This window comes from Zosterops lateralis (genome assembly GCF_965231275.1).
Source record: "Zosterops lateralis genome assembly, chromosome: 1".
NCBI classification, from domain to species: Eukaryota; Metazoa; Chordata; class Aves; order Passeriformes; family Zosteropidae; genus Zosterops; species Zosterops lateralis.
In genome coordinates this window covers 115,530,443-115,551,861 of record NC_139762.1, presented here as the reverse complement: position 1 = coordinate 115,551,861, position 21,419 = coordinate 115,530,443, and the positions used below count along the sequence as shown (strand labels likewise).

General features: G+C 37.5%; 1 protein-coding gene across 2 annotated transcripts in view; it reads left to right on the top strand.

Moving 5' to 3' along the window:
- The window catches only part of CA8 (carbonic anhydrase 8), a 49,628-nt gene that overhangs the window by 20,359 nt on the left and 7,850 nt on the right, over positions 1–21,419 (top strand). For both annotated transcript variants that reach the window (XM_083855869.1, XM_083855868.1), the window contains 5 exons: positions 2,232–2,327; positions 4,722–4,784; positions 6,110–6,158; positions 8,811–8,923; positions 15,431–15,600. In XM_083855869.1, coding sequence (XP_083711995.1) covers positions 2,232–2,327; positions 4,722–4,784; positions 6,110–6,158; positions 8,811–8,923; positions 15,431–15,565 — 456 coding nt within the window. In that variant the 3' untranslated portion in view covers positions 15,566–15,600. The remainder of the gene's footprint in view (positions 1–2,231; positions 2,328–4,721; positions 4,785–6,109; positions 6,159–8,810; positions 8,924–15,430; positions 15,601–21,419) is intronic.

Sequence of the window (21,419 nt, the reverse complement as noted above, 5' to 3'; positions counted from 1 at the left end):
ACCTGCTGCCTAAGACAGGACAATCTGTTTCTGGATAAACCGGGGTCATTGCTTGGATGATTTGAAGAGCTTGTTCGTTTTCCTCGTTCTGTGGTTCAGCATTTTCCTTTTGGATCTTTTTGGAGAAAACGTGCTGTTGTCAGAACGCAAACAGATGTCAGATTAGGCTTCACCTCCAAGGTGATGTGAGAGGCTCAGTGCCACAGCAGCTTTAGCCCAGACCTGCCTGCTGACACGGGCAAGGTCACGGTCCCGGGGTATCTGGGGATTGTCCTCGGTTCTGGAGCTCCAGCACTAAGGGACAAGCCTGCTTTGACATGTCCAGAGAGAATTGTGGTGCCACACAGCACTGTCCTCATAGCACTGAGGACAGTGCCATCCCCACCGCTGTCACCACAACCTTTTTCTTTCATGTTTCCCTCCTCAGGGCGGGATTTTGGTGCTCCGTGGAGCTCCGTGATCCCTCTCTAGCAGGGAGCTGGTGTGAGCGCTGGGCTCGTCCATGGGAAAGCACCTGCTTTGCCTTTATCCTCGCCTGTGGTTTTGGTTCTGTGTCTGCTACTGGGAGCCCCGGAGACTGGAATCTCATTATTTGATCCTCTGGCTTTAAAATCCAAAGGCAAATCATATGTGTAACAAAGCTTTGTACACGTGATAAAATGCACACAAACCAAGTAAATCCATGGGCTTAGTTCTAACAGGGAGCATTTGTATTCTAGAAGTTTTGTAGCTGTGGGCAAGTAGATTATTTATATTAGTGTTCTCATGCAAAAATGATTTATTGTATTTTCTAAGAAAAAGGTATCTTTTTTTTTTTTTTTGCCATAGCAGTGCCTTTGATCAAAATGAATATGATTATTTGTGTGATAATCTGGAATTTAATTCAATTTACAATATGTTCATTTAAAAGTTTGTATTTACTTTTGGAATAACAGTCATTAAGAGGAGTGCCTAAAATTCGTATTGGAAATAAATAAGTGGAGAATGATTGCTTGAAGAACTGGTAATCTGAAATGCTGAGATGCCTTAATGAACTCCTCTTGTGTAAGGGACAATAAGCTATTCACAGAGGCAGTTTCTGTGCAGAAATAAAAAACAAAATAGGAAGATGTGCTGTTTTAAAAACTAATTTTGCTGAAGGTGGAAATAATGTTACCTATAAAAATGATGTTTTAACATCTTTAAACACATGACTGACCAAAACATTGATCATGATTTTACAATGGAAATTAAGTCTAAGAGTTGGCAGATGAACTTCAAAGCAGCTGTGCTTAGGATAATCCATCCTTCCTCCCTTCCTTCCTTCCTTCCTTCCTTCCTTCCTTCCTTCCTTCCTTCCTTCCTTCCTTCCTTCCTTCCTTCCTTCCTTCCTTCCTTCCTTCCTTCCTTCCTTCCTTCCTTCCTTCCTTCCTTCCTTCCTTCCTTCCTTCCTTCCTTCCTCCCCTCTTTTCCACCACTTTTCCCCATCAACTTCCTTCATCTCCCTCCCCTTCCTTCTTTTCTCCCTTTTCAACTTTCTGCTAGTCTGTCTTCCAGCACTTTTCTCAAACGCCACTTCCTAGATTATGCTGTGACTCTTTACCACAACAGACTTTGTATTTACCATTCAGTGTCTACTGCCTCCCATGTATCCCTGCATTAGCTCCTTTGCTCTTTACCATCCCTCTCTTTCAGCATTATCCCTAAGGTGCTCCTCAGGCCACTTTTCTCTGCTTGACTTTCTCTGTGTTTAACCTTTTCTGAAATCACTTCTACTCTTACTACTGACATTTGAATGATTCATCTTGGGAGGTAGTGTGTGAGACGAGTGGCGTTATGATAGTACAGTCAGTCAGTCTAATGTGTGTTTGGACAGCCTATGTCCATAATAATTCACCTACCTTGGGAGAGAGCTGGCTGGCTGAGAGGCAATGTTGGTGGATTTCATTAGCTGACATTATTTCAGTATTCAGATCGAGGGAGTTGTTAAATCATCATTACTAGAGTCATTCACACCTTTGATGCAGATTTTTGGTAACTGGCTGTACGTCACTTTATCTGCAACTTCATGGTTTTTTCTTGGTGTTCCTGATATTTACAATAGTAAATCCACTTATCCCTGCATGCACATATGTGTAGTCATGCATGCACACACACAACGTGCTGAGACTTTGTTAATTGATGTTAATTGATGGTAGTTTTAATGACAAAACTTATTTCTCTATGGCTCTATTTGCACTGCTTTGTTTTAGCTTCATCTAATGCACTGGAACTCCACACTGTACAGCAGCATTGATGAGGCTGTAGGGAAGAAGCACGGCATAGCTATTATTGCTTTGTTTGTGCAGGTAAGTTTCCTGTGTTACACTTGTTACAATGCACTGTCATTTGTCTGGGGATAATGAGGTCCTTTCCATGTTATTTAATTTTTAATGATTTTATAAAAGAAAGCAATGTATGACTGCTGGTATTCTGTTTGAAAAATATCTTTCAGTCCTGTCTTCTATGTGTGTGCTAAGCAATCAATTCTTCTTTAAACAGGATATTGGAAGTATGTTAGTTAAAGAAGGGATAATACATAGTTATCCAATCTTCATTCCTCTGAGAGCAGAATGAGGGCTGTCAGGTGGGAATGCTTCACCATCTCTGTGAGGTACTTCTCTTAATTCTGGCTGGGTCTGCTATTTGGGAGTTGAGGAAATGGACAGAGGAGAGGAGGAAATAGAGGAGAAAAGATTAAAAAAAAGCCTACAAGAAAACCTCCATTGGCACTGCTGAAAACTGGTAGTAGAATTGTACTTTCCTGAACACAGGGACAAGAGTGTTTCTTCACACAGGACAAATGCAAGGTAGAATCATATTACTTCTTCAGAGACTGAGACTGTTAACAAGACTTGCCAGAGACCCTCAGAAAAGCCTGCAATGAGGAGGCTTAAAGCTTCCTGGGGACAAGGTGTAATGAAATCTGGGGAGTTAACACTATAATCTAATTGCTGTTGAAGGTTTTTCAAGGTCTGCACCTTATAAAGATTTTCAGTTTCAGTCCTCAAACACCAGATTCTCATCTTCCTCATGAGAAATGGCAAACTGTTTTATTTAAATGGGTTTGGAGGAGGAGGTTTAGAGTTCATGCTTAGATCAAATGGATTTTCTTTCACAGTGATATTATTAATTTTTTGTATTTCATTACGAGTTTATGAGTGCCTTTGAGCTTTACCTCTGAATTTAAAGGTACATTGGTTACTGCTTCAACACTCAGATAGGACTGCTAAAAATGGAAGTTAGAAAGTCTTCAGCTTTGTGTCCTAGAGGGCTATGTGATAATTGCTTATGTAAGTCACCTTCTCATTTCAGCAGAGGTAACCTTCAAGTCATTTAGAAAGTTATATATAAGTTCTTAAATAAATTTGAAACTTCAATTATATATTTTCCATTTCTGGTCTCTCACCCACATCAGTGTTCTTAAGCATTCCAAAAAGTCTTTTTCATCAGACAAGAAAGGCATCATATAATTACAATTGACCAAAGAAAAATAATATTTAAGCTGTTTATTGAAGGAACAGGGAGAGGAAATTTACTGACCATTTTTTTCTCGGTAAAGCCATGGAAAAATAATTTTGTACCGCAGTTCTCAAAATACATTATTTTAAGGTCTGTGAAAATATTTTCACTGATTTAAGTGACAGCCCATGGGGATTATTAATTTAGCAGCAGCATCTTTGAAGTAACTTCAATATCTTTTATGCACTTTGAAGGTTTGAATTTGAAATTCCATTCTGAAACAAAAGAAAACGCTCTTAAATTCCTAGAAATAACAAACTACCTTTTGTTGACATTCATTTGTTTCCTTCCAGTGGCTACTGTGTCATTCTATTCCAAGAGAAAAGTAAACAAAATTTTCAGGCTTTAGCTCTCCCATTCTCACTCATGCTGGCTTATTTCTTCACCTCGTATTTGTACATGTTGGTAAAGAAATCAAGTGCAAAGCCATTCTGCCTCTTCTGATTTTGTTCTGGAGGTAAAACTGGGATCCTGGAATGAGTGATTTGAGTCAGAAGCAGCTGAGTTTAGTGTGCAGAGTGAGCAATGTCCATATAAAACTAGAATATCTTGTCTCAGTGTGTTTTTAGAGCCCCATTTTCCGTGCCCTACAGGCGTTTAGTAGAGGCAGTGCTGCAGCCTGCCGGGAGCCCGGCTTTCCCTGGCATGATCCCAGAGATGCTGTGAGAGAGGGAATCTGCTCTTCTGCACTCTGCAGGCAGGAAGAAACTCCCCCGAGCTTCAGAGATACCTTGGGCCAGATTTGCAAAGCTATGGGAACAAATTCAAAAAGTGTCTGTTCTGCTTGTTCCCTCTGTTCCTTTCTGTGTACTTTTCTGACGAAAACCGGTGAGGACAAACTGTATCCTTGGCTACAGTTCTGCACCATTTTGACTCCACATAGAGTAGGTGCTGCAAAACAGGGTTAATCAAAACCTACTAGACTTAATTATGACTCATTCTCTTGTCCTGTGAGTTTCTGTGTCTGCTTTAAAGTTATTTAAGCCCTGTTTACTTTTGGCTGGTGGTTTTATAATGATTTAATTTTTTGGAGTTGTCATGTATCAGTGTATTTGATTAACACAAGGTTGTGTAGCTAAACTAAAAGCAGCTATAGTACTTACTGTTCTGGTTGACCTGTGTTTTGCCTCACAGTTTCTGAAATACCAAGATACTGAGGGTCACCTTTGCTTGTATTTCAGATAGGAAAAGAGCATGTGGGCCTAAAGGCTGTAACTGAAATTCTTCAGGATATCCAGTACAAGGTAAGGCATTGTCTGAAGCAATGCTTCCTTTAATGACCAGAGAGAGAGAGAGCAAAGGATCTTTATGGAGCCAAGAGAAAGATTTCAGATGTGTCTATAGTAAAACCATATGTAAAAGCCATCATTTGGTGGCTAGCATGAAAACCTCAGCATATTGTTCAGCTAATATATATTTTTTGTACTTCTTTCTTTTTCTGGTGGCCAGAAAGTTTGATCTATGCCAATAACTGCTGGCAAGTTCTACCTTTTCAGTGATTTTCATGGAGTCAGTGTGAGTGCAAGCACTGCAACATACTTAGTGAACACCAGCAGCTATATCTCCAAACTTACTTGGTTTTAATTTGTAAGGGAAAAGAACAGATGAACACCCATATTAACTTGCAGGGAAATTAGCAAAAACACAATGCTGACTTGTGAAGAGGATCCTGAAGGACAGACAATAATCTTAGCAGGACTGAGGAGCTTTGAGTGCTCTCCAAGATGTTGACACTATCTTAAATGACCTTGAGCAGGTTACTTCCATCTCTTTGCTTCATGATCTGTAACATAGAAATAATCATACATACGTTTGATTTTAAAAGAATTTAGAGATGTATTGACATGATTTTTATTAGTCTGGAGAGATTACCATTCACTTCAGCAGATGCTGAAGTGCAGAAAAATTAGAAAGAATTTGAAATCTTTTAGTCAAATAATATATGGTAAAATTCAGTCATGATGTTTGATTTTATAAACTATTTATGAAAGTGTAAGAGAAAACAATAGTGTATGGAGCTCTAATTTCATTGCTGAGACAAGAGCCCAGCAGAGGAAGGTCATGAAAGGCCTCACCATTTTGTGACTGTGTTTTAATGGTGACTTTCAAAGGGTCAGCATCAAACACACTTTGACATACATAACATCTTTGTGTATTAAATATGTGAACCAGCATTATTTTATTGAGTGTTATCCATGTCAGTTAAGTAAAGTTAAATAAAGCTCACTTTGTGGCTCTTGTTTTTTTAACTCTTTTTGTATGAAACCCCTGAATTTCATGTAGAGAATTTCAGGGCTGGGACCTGAAAGAAGTCCAAGTCCTAAAGGCAGAAAGTTAACAAATATCTGGGATAAGCTTAAAAATGAAATAAAAAATAGCATAAAAATATGTGATTGTGTAGCTGCAAGGACATATGCAATGATGATTAAGTGGGGGCTCTTAATGAGGTTGCTTTCTACAGGAATTCAAGGCTTAATGTTATATGAACACAGAATGTGTTTTACCTCAGCATTCACCAGCATTTTAATTAGAAGCTAGAGATGAGATTGATTTGTATTCATTTTTTCAGGGAAAGTCCAAAACAATACCCTGTTTTAATCCCAACTCTTTATTGCCAGGTAGGTGCCTTTGGTTACTTTTGTGTGTGTGGATTAGTAGCTCATTGCAGAGGCTGAGACAGTCCTAATCTAAAGCCTAGCCTAAACTGCAAGCCTGGGTATGTTCTATAAGGTGGTGATGCATTTTGGTAATGCACATCCTAACAGGGATAGTGGTGAAGTCCCACTGGAATTTACTGTAAATCTGCACCTTTGTCATGTGAGTGGGAAGTGTTATTGTGGTCTGTGCACTGCTGAAAACACGGTGGCCAACTTTGTTGAGGATTTACCAGCCCATCTAGAGAGACAGCTGTGTGTATTCCTTTCTCTACTAGGGCATAGAATAGGAAGTGTAAGGCTACCCATTTAACAAGGTAGTTTTATTGGCAGAATCAAAAGACAATGCCATTAGGCAATGACAGTTGTATAGCCTAAAAGGAGAAGTGACAAAGTGAAGAAAATTCAAAAAAACCCACTTACATAGCTAAAAGTTAAAGAGTTTAACTTAACTTTTAACTTACTTATATAAATAAGTAAGAAATATGATTTCTTTATGAAAAAAAATCTAAAAAGAAATGCTTCTGCAAGAACTCCATTTGAGCTAAACTCTGTCATAGTGGCAAGATATTTAATTTTTCAAAGCAGCCCAGGTCTACATTAAGCTATATTAATTATACCAAAAGAATATAGTCTAGTTGCTAAGTCAAGTGCTCAGCAATTAGGAATTGCAGGAATTAAGGCAGCCTGTGCCTCTCATGCATGTCCATTATGAAACATCACTTGATTGCATGACCATAAGTTATTTTTTACAGGACCCCTGCCTCACAGTTCCTGTTTGATGCTGATCAAGTCACATAAACAAAATTTTTCACAAGTCATCTCTAACTCCGTGTTCCTCATTTTCTAGGTGCCCGACTTGAGATCATGGGGTCTGATTTGCAGAAGTGCTGAGTGCTTACACCTCCAAGAGAAGTCAATGGGAGCAGTGCTCTGACTGTGTTATGTGCTATAGAAAGTTAAATACTCTGAGAAATCAGGTTCTAAGCATGCCATATTGAACACCTCAAATGAATAGATGCATTTAACCTCATCTTCTCTGCCTCAGTTCCCCAGCTTTAAAGTGAGGGGATAATCTATCCTTCCTCACCACTCAGGGGTATGGGAGGATAAATTAATTCACTTAAGCTCTCAGGCACTGGAGAAATGAACGTATTAGAAATGTGAAAAATGAGAAAATATTCTAACAAGCAGGATTTCAATAGCATGGGAAAAAGAAGACCAAGTGCCTCATATTGTACTGAGAATTCTAAATAATATTATGTACTTTTCAAAACAGAGTCATCTGTCTTTGCACGTAAATGATGAAAGGTTCTCCAGAAAAGGCACACATGACCATGTAACAACACTGTATCACTATGCATGCACAGGATGGGCTGAATTAATTCTTACAGTTCTTTTGAGTTTTTGATAATGCAACTTGCTGTCAATGGATTTGCTACATAATTTCCTAGCTGAGAAAGAAATTTACACCAACAAAACAAAATCCATTTACTGACAATCCCAGGCTTCATTAGCAAGATTTGATTCTACTGATATTCCTTTGAGCTAGTAGTGAAATGACAGTAACAAGTTAGTTCAACCAAGCAGGTTTATTTGTTTCCAGTCTCCCATTCTGTCTTTGTAAAGCTAGTCACAACCTTCCCCTGGCTCTCAATGCCACAATTAACCACCCTTTGTCTCCAGTTTCCCTCTAGGTTTGTTTCTTGTCCCCTCCTTTACAATCAGGCAGTTTCCTCTGTGTACTTTTTAGGCTGTATGGCCTACAGCAGCAAAGAAAAGCCCTATTTTATCTCACTTACCAAGTGTAGTGTGACTGGAATCTATGAGAAATTAAAATTAAAATAATTAAAACAATTAAAATAATTAAATTAATTAAAATAACTAAAACCAAACATGTTGTATGTAGAGTTAAAATTCTGCATGGATAAAATATTGTGCATTTTCTTCTGGTACAACTGTTTATTCTAACAGTTGTTTATAGACCTATTAATAAATATATGAACTTAAAAAAATTATGTAGTTATAAGGTAAACCTTGATGTTTTTCCCCCTCTGAAATGCAACTCACTTTTCCAAAGGTAGGAAGCAACAGTGCATCTTAAAAAACATGTCACCAGAATTGCAGAGTAAAAAGTTTTTCTTCAGCTGAATTTTCATTGATTTTTTTTTCTGAAAAGTGAAATAAAATTAGTTCTTGAGACATATCCTAAATGTAGAAGTCAGTTAAAATTCGATCACCACAGACCCTCTGCCTTCAAAATTCAATGTCTCTTCTAGCTTTTGGCATTAACAGGAATTCTTTTACTCCCATAACGTTGCTTTTTTCCCATTTTAATTTAGAGCACTTGTTATTTTTCACATCTACAAAGTGACATTTTCACATCTAAAATGCTCATATGCAGGGTAACTTACTGTAATGTAATGACCACAAGCTCATGCACATTCATATGAGGAAGCAGTGGGCAGTGCTTGGCAGGTTATAAATTCACACCTTAGCTTCTGCTGACTAACTCTGTCATGCGAGCGAGCCCACAGCTGTCATAGGCTGTCATAACTGAAAGACACCATTAACTTCCTTAATGTCATTAAAACTCCTTGTTTCTTTTGATTTCAGATCCTCTTCTGCGTGACTACTGGGTGTATGAGGGCTCTCTCACCATTCCACCCTGCAGTGAAGGTGTCACCTGGATATTATTTCGCTATCCTTTGACTGTGTCCCAAGTGCAGGTAACAGCTGTGCTTAAAGTGACCCTGGGATATGGTTATGAGCTAAAGGTTATAGCGTGCAAATGTATATATCAGAACGTTATGTCTGTTCTCCTTAAAGATCCCATTAGATCAGTACATGGCTTTTCAAGTAAAGGTTAAACCTTTTGAGTCACTGGAAGCAACGCAAAGGTCAGAGATGAAAAACCTTGTTATCATTTATCATCTGCATTTAAAAGAATTCTTATATTTAAGTGAAGGAAAAAGAAAAAAGGAACTCAATGGGGAAAAGAAATTCAATTCTTTGTAATTGTAAGCTTTCAAATATCACTGCTTTTTAATGTTAAAGGAACAAAAAAGCACAGGGGGGCACTACATCCTGGAGAATGAAAAACATTAATGTAGTACAGACTGGCTAGATTGCATTGAACTATATTTAATTTATCTGGCTCTTTTTAAATTCAGTTTTATAATAAATGTCAAATGGAAACGACCTATTTAAATTTGATTTTATGCATGCATATTTTAAAATGTTTGGGTTTGTTTTTCTTAAATTAAATCTAACGGTTGTGAGCCTTTCTATGTAAAACTTTTCAAATTTGTCTACAAATAATCCCAGTAAAAACAAAAAAAACCCTCCTGATGGATATTCTCCCACAGTCTGTGAATCCCAGCTGGAGGAATGTGTGTTTAATTTAAGTGGAACTACCTAGAATCTCTGAAGCTGAATGCATTCATTTTCATTGCCAGCTCTGAAGCATGTGAAAAAAGTATAAAAGGTGATAAATTCAGATTTAAATTATTTCAGCTGTAATAATTAAAAGTTTTGCTAGTGATGCCAGCACAATATTTTAACATCTTTAACAATTTAAAATTGACAGTATTTCTGATCTAATGGAACTGAATTCTAGGTCCAATCATATCATAAAAGCAATTGCTCCCAAAAAGTTATTTTTCTGGTAGCTCCAACTTAGATGCATCCCATCATGAATCTCTTATTTGTTAATAAAAATGTAAGACTTGTGGCTGCTGACTACTGACTAAATGCATTACTTACTACTGAGTAAACAGCATTCTGTTAGCATTATTGGATTCAGAGTAGCTTTTAAAGACAGAGTGCATTTTGTAACCTGTCAGCTAATTGTCCAGATATGATATTGATAAATAAGGGGACTTAAGCAGATGTACAAAGTCCACAGCTATTACAGTGAGACATAGTATGATATTGCTAGTTGCAGATTTTGTAGTCTCTATTCCCTTTTAATCCAGTCAGTGCACAGAGGAGAGCCGAGTTTAAACCATCCACATGTAGTGGGAGAGGGTGAAGAAAAGAGGAATTAAGAAGAGAAATGCACCTTTAGTTAGTATTACTATGTACTAATTTACCGTCAGAAAGCAGGATGTTGGAATGTTGTGTGAAGGGGATAAGACTCCCAAAAAGAAAAGAGTGACCCATAGTTCCTGTGGCAAAGACTGTGATTCACAGCCTTGGCCTTTGTTGAAATATTTCCCCCCGCAGCCTCCCGGGGCTCTTTGGCTAGCTCAGTTCCTTGAGAGGCTTTGGAGGAATATCTCAGGGACAAGACAAAAGATCCCAAAAGAGGCTCTTCCCCTGGGATTAGTCCAAGGCATTTATTCTTGAAGGTTTCCAGGGGGGGGAAAGAGAATGAACAAGGAAGAACAGGGCCTTAACTAGTCTCCTGCTCAGGAAAAGATAGCTGGACCTCAGCCAGTTAGGTCAAGAAAGGAAGGAAGGGTCAAACTACATGGTTACAGGCTTCAGGGGTCTTGGGGAAAAAACAATCCCCAGAGAAATACAACACTTTGTTAGGTGAGGGGTGGCTGGTTTGTGTTGCTGCATTAGTTTTGTAGGTGTAAACCAATCCAAAACATTGCAGTGGTGAAGGGCATGCAAGTCATGGAGGAGCTTTTCCCTACCACTGGCACTGTATGTGGGTGAGAGGTGGAACTGGAGTCGAGTGATGAATTGGAGCCAGACTTATGGCAGGAGGATCCACTATACTTGTCATAGATAAGCATCAATTAGAAAAAAATTCCTCAGTGATATTTATGATTGCAGCATTAAAGTTAAGGTTGTGCAGGAAAGAGAATTATTAAGAACTTGAAAGGTTTTTGCCAAAGTGGGATAAAAAAATTATATTTTATCAGATATTGCTTTCAGGTGTCAATGAAAAATAAATATTTCAATAAAATAAATATGTCAATAGAAAATAAATATGGGGTGAGAGGAGATGATTCTGGGATTTCTTAATTGATAGGTATTGTGAGATCTCTATTATGCCCAAATTAAGATTTTGTCGGTTGTAGAATATTTTGCTATAGCCTAAAATTCCAAGATTTTAAATTATAATTAGTATTTTGGCTGCAATGAAATATCTGGCCTCTTCTGTGCATGTGGGCATGAGTGCCTATGAGAGATTTCATGTAATCACAGAACTGCAGAATGATTGGGGTTGGAAGGGACCTCTGGAGATCATCTATTCCAAATGCCCTGCTAAAGCAGGTTCGTCTAGAGCAGGTTGCCCAGGAGAGATTAAGGAGAGATTAGAAATGCAAGGGCTTTTGTCTATGGGAAATAAGAGGATATAGCATAGGATATACCATTTGAATCTTCCATGGAAAGCTGGTAGAGGCATTTAATTTTATTAAACTAGCTTGCAGTATTAAATCATAGATTTCAGTGCAAATGCTTTTCTAATGGGTTCTAATACATTATTTTTACATGTGTCATTACCTTGTAGGACTTCCTTCTTTGGGGTGCTAATGAAATGTCAAGTGCTTTGTATAAATACTAGTAGCATCTGTGGTTGTAGCGGGTGAGAGAGAAATTCAAGGCTATTTTAATTTTTCAGATTGTGAAATAATCAAGTTCTAAGTGTCAATAACAAGTAAATAAAGAATTACATAATATAATATGGAAGAGGTTTTATTTCTTTCCTCTGATCTAAGTAGTTCATATATTGGAGACAAGATGCTAATTTTCTGCAATTAATACAGCAATATTGATCACCTTAACAAACTGCAGGTCAAAAGGGCAAAAAAAAAAGAATAAAATTGCCATTTTATTTCAAGGTCACACTCATAAAATATTTTCACACTTTGTTCTTTTGAAACAACGAAGTAACTATTTTGACGTGGGCACAGCAGGCTGACCATTACAAAGTAGAGAACCTTTTTTTATCCCGAAGACATTTTCAGCTGATGAGTTGATATGCTACTGATCTAAGTCAATGTTAAGTGAAAGAAGATCTGAGTGTGCTGGTCATATGAATAGCAAAATAGCAATTCAGGACTGCAGCATCAGGATGTGCTTTCCTGGAATCCTGAGGAATGGTGTTTCCTCACTGGAAGTAATTTTCTTTGTCATGAGACTCCACTTCCATCAAAAAGTCCTTCATGGGTCATTCTGTAAATGTTCTTGTCTTCCTATTGTGATTTTTGTCATCCTCACTTGACTTATGTTGAAATGCACAGCCCAGGAAGAACTGTGTTGATTCTTTTTGTGAGATACCTCACACATGCAAGTACACTGCTGAAATGCAGTGGGAGAAAACTCCTATTAGGCCAGTAAAAAGCAGGAAATAATTGAAAAAGTCTTGGTCATGCATCTCTTCCCTATGTTTTAAATAAATGGGACATTTGTGAATAATGTGCTTTGTGGTTCACTGAAGCCCAGAACAAGTGCATTGTCTAAGCCACTCAGAGCAGGCATTTTAAATAATGATGCAGAAGGAGCTGTCATTCTGCTGTATTCATTGTCAGAGTTAACTGGTCTTTTATTGAATGGCATGGTCTCTAGTGCTTTTGTCTGCCTCATTCAGAATCAAAAACTACCAAAGGACAGAAATAATAACTAGCATATGGAGTTGTAGTGGAAATTGAGCAAAATTTATGTAAACTGTAAAATAAAGCACTCAGAGCTTCATGGTATTCTGGGTGCTGGGAAATAGATCTGTGTTCTTGGAAGGTGTCATGGAGATGTGAAATTTTCAAACAGAAGAATAATGCTTCCATATCAAAGAAATGTTTATAGAAAACATGCAACTTCTTAGTTTTATGTGCTCTATTCTTCAGCAAATATGTGAGTGAAACAGAAGAACACAGTGTTCAGGATCTGAATACAATGAATTGTAAATAAATTCTACATAACGTGAACATGAATTTACTCAGTAAAAGTGCAACTGTTCACATGGTAGATTCTCCTCTATACCAGTTAGAACTTAAACCCAAATTGCAGTGTGAACAGACTTAGGTCATCCTTAATGTCTTCTGGGCAGGAGAAGAACTGTTTTAAGTGGCTGTTCCTGGTAAACGTATGTGAATATCCGAGGGTGCTTAGCCATATTTCTCTAAAACATCTGTTTCATTGTCAGTCCTGCAGGGTGTACTTCACAGCATTGACTTATGAGGGGTTGGGAGGAGATGGTAAGTGGTGAAACAGGATGAGCAGGACACATTACCTTGCACATCACCTTCCCAGATGGAAATTTAATTGGGAGAGTAGTGTTGGCACAGCTAGTGTCCTTTTCTGACAGAAGTACTTCTCACGAGTAGAGCAAAGCACCATGTTGTGGAGAGGGTCTCTGTCATGGCAGTCTGAACCAGGAGCAACTAAACAAGGAGGCTGTTGATCTCTGAAGAAATTCCCCCTTGGAGCAGAGTGTGACTTCCCTAAAGACTAAAGAGCAGGCACAGAGATCAGGTCAGTTCTACTCTCCTGACTGAAGAAACTGGAAGATGCTTTGTGAGGAGTATCTCCTGGAGAAAGATTTCACTGTGGGAACTGGGACAGAGCATTTGTAGTTACAGTGGGAGACAGCTCACAAATGCCAACTTTGCAGAGAGTCTGCACTTCCCTTTCCTTCATCTGTGTTTGTTTGAAGTATCTCATTCTCACAAGATCAAACAAAAGCCACATTTTTGTAAAGTGCTCCTTCCTAAACTACAATTATCTCAGACTTTCCAGAGTTGATTCAGATGGTGAAAGAGGATGCTTTTACAAAACTACTTCAGTGGTTTACCAGCCTTTGAGTTCTGACAACTTTTTTCAATTCCAAGCTGGTAGTGGGTTTGTTTTCAGTTTGCTTTAAGTAAACAACAACAACAACAACAAAAATCTTCCATAAGAGAATTCTGCCTCTAAAAGCACCTTCAAGGAGCTTTTTTTCATTTTGGCAGTCTAAGCTGTTGCCTTATATCTCACCTGCCAGAAGCTGTGTGTTGATTTCCAAGTACACTGGGGTTTTTTGAGGAAAATGAAGCAGAGAAGAGCTAGTCTCTAAATCAGGTAAATAGGTCTGTATCAGTGCTGCTGTAGAGTGCGGTTGTGTTCCAGGTTATGGTAAGAAACTATTTTCTGTAGGCAGGATAAGAATAAAAATGCCATTATCTGCTGTTTAGTACCTCATTTAATTTAATTCTGGAATCATGCTTACATTCTCCCTGTAATATTTCCTAGGGTGTTTTTCATGGAGAAATTAACTCTGTAATGTCTTAGATGTTAGTGATTGTGTATTCCAGGCTCCATTTTACTTTCTGTGTATCTTCAGTTTCAAGTTAGAGATGAACTACATAGTGAAGCATCACAGGTCAGTACAAATACAAAGGCTGAGGGTAGGGGAGTCAGCCATCAAGTACTTTTGCTGTATGCAGCTAACACAGCTTGTGAATATGTCAAATAAAAAACATTTTTTTTAGTAGTTGTAACTGTTTAAAATAACAGACTCCTAAAAACAGCACTGGTGAACAGTAAGGTAGTGTTTTATCATGCATCACTTGATGCTAATACCAGGGATGAGATGGAAACTGCTCATATTCTTCCCTACACCGAATTAGATTTAGGAAAATCTGAAAAGAGTCTATAAGCAATAAACATATTTGTTTTGGCTCAGTTGAAATATTTTATATTTATTTTTACTGTATTTGACTTTCTGACTATCTACACCTACAGATCTTTTGAAGTGGTATTTTGTTTTGATCAGAGAAATAGTATTTTTCCATATAAAATGTCAACAGACATCCTCTAAAGCTAAGAATCTGTTCAGTATTCTTCTGGTTTAGAAGATAACTACAGTTTCAAGCAGTAAATAAATAACTAGGAGAATTCCAAAACAATTTATAGTCAAGCAAGTTATTCCTGAAATGCATTTCATTGAAGAAGACCAGAATTACTACTCTAAACACACAACAGTAAGGCTGATTCATGGGATGTAATCTGCAATTGCCAAGATGATAATAGATGCTAAAAGAAGTTGTGAAAAGTCAAAGGATAAGTTTGCCATACTATGTGCATGAGAGTTCTCATTTTTCTCTGTGTTTTTTCAAATGTTTTGACAGTGCTGATAACTATTTTAAAATGTTATTAATGTATATTGACCTTACTATATGGTAACTGAACACTCCAATTTTCAAAGCCACAGAATTGTCTGGACAAGGCTGGTTTTGATCATTAGTCCCATGGTTAAGAATGTGTCTCAGCTTCTCCATTTATATTTTTCTGTCTTTCAGATAGAGGAATTTCGAAGACTGAGGACTCATGTTAAAGGTGCTGAACTTTTAGAGGGCTCTGATGGAATCCTGGGAGATAACTTCAGACCGACTCAGCCACTTAGTGATAGAGTCATCAGGGCTGCATTTCAGTAACAGAGGAGGAAGAACAATGATGAATCTTCAGTCAGGTAAGTAAAAGCTTAGCAGAAAAATCAAAACTTTGAAATAATTTAGCTAAAGTAGAAAATGCACCTTATTTTAGTTAATGTTATGATACATTGCCACAATTGTAAATTTTGACACTGTAATTTCTATTTTATCCTGTGTATAATAGTTTGGGTTTGTCACGGTTAAACTCCAGTTGGCAGCCAAGCCCCACAAGCTGCTCAGTCATTTTCACGTGGTGAGATGGGGGAGAGAATCAGAAGTGTAGAAGTGAGAAAATTTGTGAGTTGAGGCAAAGACAGTTTGATAGGTAAAGCAAAAGCCATACATGCAAACAAAGCAATGGAAAGCAAGGAAGGCATTCACCATCATCCAGGCAGTGAATTATGATGCCCACTTACATCACAATTACTTCTTGTAGCATTAAATTTCTCCTGCTGCAATGAGGAAGAGCACAGTATGCCTTGCTTTTGTGGTGAATTTCCCCAGTTACTGAGTTTTACTGGTTGGTTTCTTACCATGTTTCTAGAAGACCAGCCATTGGTGGATATTCTCACCCTGGTAAAAAAGCAGGGTAGTAGTTCTGGATGGAGGCCTTTAATTCTAAAATAAGGCTCTTTAATTTTATGATACTGTTCTTTCCCAACAAGACTGAATTTTGAACAACTGCAGTGCAGATACAAGATGAAACAAATTAAATTCTGTCATGGCTAATTTTTCATATTTCATTCATCAAGGTAGTTGCTGCTTCTTTTTCACCTTCCTTGACTCACAGAGCAAGAATTTGAGGATGACATTAGAGAAATACACATGTGAACCTGCATTAAACCTGCCTCAGTTAATGAAACTTCTCATGTCATGCTCCCCCAGCCTCTGTCAGTCACAAAATAAACCCCCTCAATGCTCAACAGTTACCCCTAATCCTTGTTCTACTTTGTTAATGGATGTTTTGCTATAATGAAAAACCTGGTAACAAGATTCAAAGAGAGTTAAAGTCCAGGGAAGTGGTTGAGTCACCATCCCCAAAGGCATTTAAGATGTGTAGTGATTTTAGGGACATGGTTTAGTGGTGGACCTGACAATGCTGGATTAATAGTTGGACATGATGATCTTGAAGGTCTTTTCTAACTTAAAAAATTCTATTATTCTAGGACAAATTGTTCCCTTGAAAGTAATGAGTTGAGGCACCAGCTTTATGGTTGATTTTGAAATGAAGTGATCCTGCCTTTAATGCAAATAATAGGTGAACAAATCTGGGAAATCTTCAAGAAAAGAATCTCTTTGATTGCTTTCTTCAATAAGTACTACTGCTTTTTAACATAGTAAATTTTTTCCTCTAGTTTCCCACAAAAAAAAATTATTTAAATAATAGAAACATTGGGTATTCCCCATTAGCCTATATACTGTTGAAATACATCATATAAAAGCCTCAGATTTTCTATGTTCACATTTCTTCAAAGCTACAAAATAACAGATTCATCTAGGATTTCATCTGAAAAATTTGTCTGCATGTAGCTGAAAGGGTTTTGATAAACTTTTTTAGGTGAGGACATTTATTTGTACTTTAAATTCTTGCCCTCTCTGGTTCATGTCAGGCTCTGTTGTGGAGTTAAGCCCATTTAGAGCATGCTCTGAGTGCAGTCCCCAGTTTCTTGTGAAGTAACAAACGATCAGGCAGCAGATAACCCATTAAAAAGATTGATAATTCAGTGCTTCCATAAAATAGATCCATTAAAACGAAGTGAGAAGATTATCCTCCCACCTGCATATAATAGAAATTATTGAATTGGCTAGGACAGTGACCAACAATTTCATGGTCTTTCCATATAGCTTAAGCATTCAATATAGTATATGCATCTAAACATTTTTTAAGTAAAGGTTTGTATTTTATAACCCTATTTAATATCTGAAGTTAAACAAAAAAAAACCCAAAACATTGATCCCTTTTTTAAAATATTATTTTCTTATTCCCATATTTAATTTTGGGCATATCCCTAAGACCAATTCTCAATTACATGGTTCTCTGCGGTAACCAAGTGTTGTCACTTTAATCTTGAAATGGATGCTTCAAATTCATCCCAGCTTCTGCATAAAAATTACTTGGGAAAATCATAGCAATATTAAAATACAATTTTTCTCAGAGAGTGAATAATGCCCTTAGGCCAGTGCAGGTAATTCAAGTCTGTAACAGTGAAATTACTCGACACACTGAGTTTGAATTTTAAGCATGAAAGAGTTTCCTTTACAATGATGGAATTGAAATGTAAAAATTTCCCTTTTGCTTTCATGTTTGAAATTTTATTACATTTGTCAATACTTATAAAGATTTGTTCTATATAATAAGATTTATCTTGGCTTTGCTTCACAAAATAATCTGTAGTTTTAATTCTCAAATGATAGAATTTTTAATGCAAAATGATAGTCTTCACTGTAGGGCCATGCTAATTATGGACACTCAAGAACTGAAGAAGAACTGTGACTCGTGGCACAGTGTAGCTCACAGAAGAAATGACACTTGTTTCACTACACCTGATTGAATTATTTATCATAAATCCATTTGGTCAGGTCTTTTCGGTTTTGTGTGTGTCAGTCCAAGTAGCACTGAGCTAATCAAAGTTTCATTATAAATCTTTGCTATTGAGTTCAGGGAGCTGAAAAAAATGAAATATAAAAAGAAATCACATGGCTTTGTTCACATTTCTTCTATGCAAAGAGGTAAAGGGAAGGAAATAATCCTACTCTACTTCGTAGTGGTTTTCTCACACCTCTCCAGGAAGAAGGTGCTGACGAACAGTAGCTCCTCACACAGACCTTAGAAATCCTCAAAAAGATTCCTTCCTTCACAGGAATGAAGGAAGTTCCTTAAGCTGGGACTGCTGGCATCAGCTGAATATTACTATGAAGATTCAGTGGTAGATGGGAAGGTAATAGTTTTCAGGCCAGCATCATCCTAGTGATTCAAGAGGAGCATTTCTTGTTTTCAAAGAGCATATTAACTTTTAATTTAAAGCTCTGGTATGTCTTTAATATTACAGTTAAAAACACACTCGTTGATTTATTTTCTTTCACAGTGCCCCTCTGCCAAGTGTGTCGGAACTCCTGTCAGTAAAGTTTTCAATATTTTTTTTATTCCAAGCCAGTGTGGCACAGCCACTCAAAGAACCTTGAGGAATATTAGTTTGCCATGACCTTGTTACTCTGTTGGGGAAAGGAGACAAATGTTTCTGTAAGTGTATCCACAGGAGTAGAAAGAGGTTGTTTGAAAGGTCTAATTAATTTTGACTGAATCAGAATACAGGCTTTATGCTCACCATGCTCCCAAAGCTTCAGAACATCTGCTCCTCAGCCTTGATTTAAACCTTGACAAAACTGAACCCTTTGTGGCTTGTGATCAAATGGCATATGTTAATCTTTGATGTAATTTGTTCTAATTTGTTGAGTAAGAAACAGAGTTGACATGAACATGGAATATCATGATGTGTAACACCAGGGAAAGTACTATTTTTTTTTAGTGTTTCTCCATCATGGAAAAGCCCAGATCTCAAAATAACTCCTCTCCAGTTCTAAGACAAAGTTTGGCCAGGCTCTAAAGGAGGGCTTCAGGATGACAAAACAGATAGAACTTTGCAGCTTCTCCGCTCTCTTTAACCCAGTAGGTTTTAGAATAAGTTTGCTGCTATCTAGTTGGCCTCTCCGGGCTCTGCTTCTTTTCCGCTGAAAACATCTCTCTCATATAGCTTGGGGTTTTGGATTCTGTTTTGGTAGAGTTTTTCATATGCATCCAAATTACAACCCATTGAATGACCTTTTCATCCTTCTTCTCCTGCAGTTGCTGAAGTTTTTAAATACATTTCTTTTGAAAAAGCCATTAAAAATTTTTCTAACCTCTTTAAATCATATCCAAAAGTGAAAGAACCAGTCAGCTGTTAAGGAGTTTGGAGGGAAAACTCAGTACAGATTTGCTTTCAGATATGGAAGGTTAAAAAAATGAGTTCAAATTTAGAGAGTGAAGAACAATGGAATAACAGAGTAGTTGTAATTGAAACGTGCCTCTGGAGATCTATTAGTTTGATCCTCTGCTCAAAGCAGTGTTAAGTACAGTGGGTTGCTCAGAGCTATGTCCAGCTGGGTTTTGAGTATCATAAGGATGAAGACTCCTTAACGTCTCTAAGCAAATTGTACCTGTGTACTCCTGCAGGGAAAAAGGTTTTTCTTAATTTTAAATGAAATTTCCTGTATTTCAGTTTGTCCCCATTGCTTCTTCTCCTTTCACTGGATGCAGCTGAAGATGCAGTCTGGTGCCATCTTCTCTACTTGTTCTCATAAAGTATTTATACACATTGATTAAATCTCTGTTGAAACATCTTTTCTGGAGGCTGGGCAGTTTCAGCTCTCTCAGACATCCTTTTATGACAGGTGCTCCAACCCCTCACCATGCTTGCAGCTTCTTGCTGATCTGCAGTATGTCTGTGTTTCTTCTGAACTGGGGAACCCAGGACTGGACAGTGCTCCAGATTTTCTGTCAGTGCTGAGTAGAAGCATTTCCCTCCACCTGGTGGCAGTGCTTTTCCTGATGCAGCCCAGAAAGCTGTAGAACTTCATTGTTGTTTTGGGTGCATTACTGACTTAGCTTGAACCTGATGTTTGCCAGGACTCCCAAGTCCTTTTCTGAAAGAAAAGTAAAGGGATAACATTGTGACTTCCTCAGTGTTAATGCCAGTTTCTTTTTTACTTCCTGCTTGACTCAGAACCCTTGCTATGGGCATTGATCTATTTCTTGATAATTTCAGATGATCTTGGGATAATATTTATAGTTATTATTGTTATACAGCAAAGCCTAACAGTGAGGAAGACAAATGCTACCACTTTTACAAATCAAAAACCAAAAATCTCAAATTTTCAATTTCATTAAACGCAGTTGTAGGCCTGATACACTATTTCTCAATATGTGAATTGTGACTATTCCAGAAGGCTTGCTGGAATTTTGAGGCTTGCCACCTTTTCTTTTGGATAAGTACTTTTCCAGTACTGCATTCTTCACTGAAGTCAGCATTATTTGTGGTTTCCAATGGATTTATCACCCCCTCTTTAATTCTTGTTGCATTACGTGTAACTGATTTGATAGACGTGCCTTTTCCCTCTTCTATGTCAGTGGAACATCTTTATCTGTGAATGAGCAAGAATTCTGATTTCAAACAGTTGAATATCAACTTGAATTTGTAATGATAGTGAACTCAGTGTGGCATGCCAATGTGTCTTCATCCCTTTATACACCAGGGTGTATACACATGATTTCATGCATAGAGTAGGTAAATGGCATTCCTCCTATTTACTAAGATGAGGTCAAATAGGTGCTCGTTACAGAAATCATTGAAATCCACAAGACTCTTGTAAATAGAAAACAGTAAGAGCTTGTTCTAAAAAACAATTTGCTAAAAGAATATTTTCTTTTTAAAGTGATAAACTTTATTTTGCTTTTCCCTGAGAATAATTAATAAACTAAAGAATTTGTTCTCCATTGTGTTGTCTCAAAACTCACCATCTCAGACACAATTTATTTTGTATCCATTAATAATTATCCTCCAAGTGTGATGATGTCTTATACCTACTCCATCTACATACCTACATTACTTAAGTTCTCCTGAATATTTTTTCATTTGTGACTGTTTCAGAAATTCCTGAGAAAGCATCAATTGTTATATAACATAAGTGCGTATACACACTCAGGCATACGTCTGTGGTCGACCTCAGATTGCAAGTAGCTGCAGGTTTATCCAATGTCCAGTAAATTACGAGTAAATTATGATGGCAGAAATCAATTCAGATTAAAAACATGCTTAAT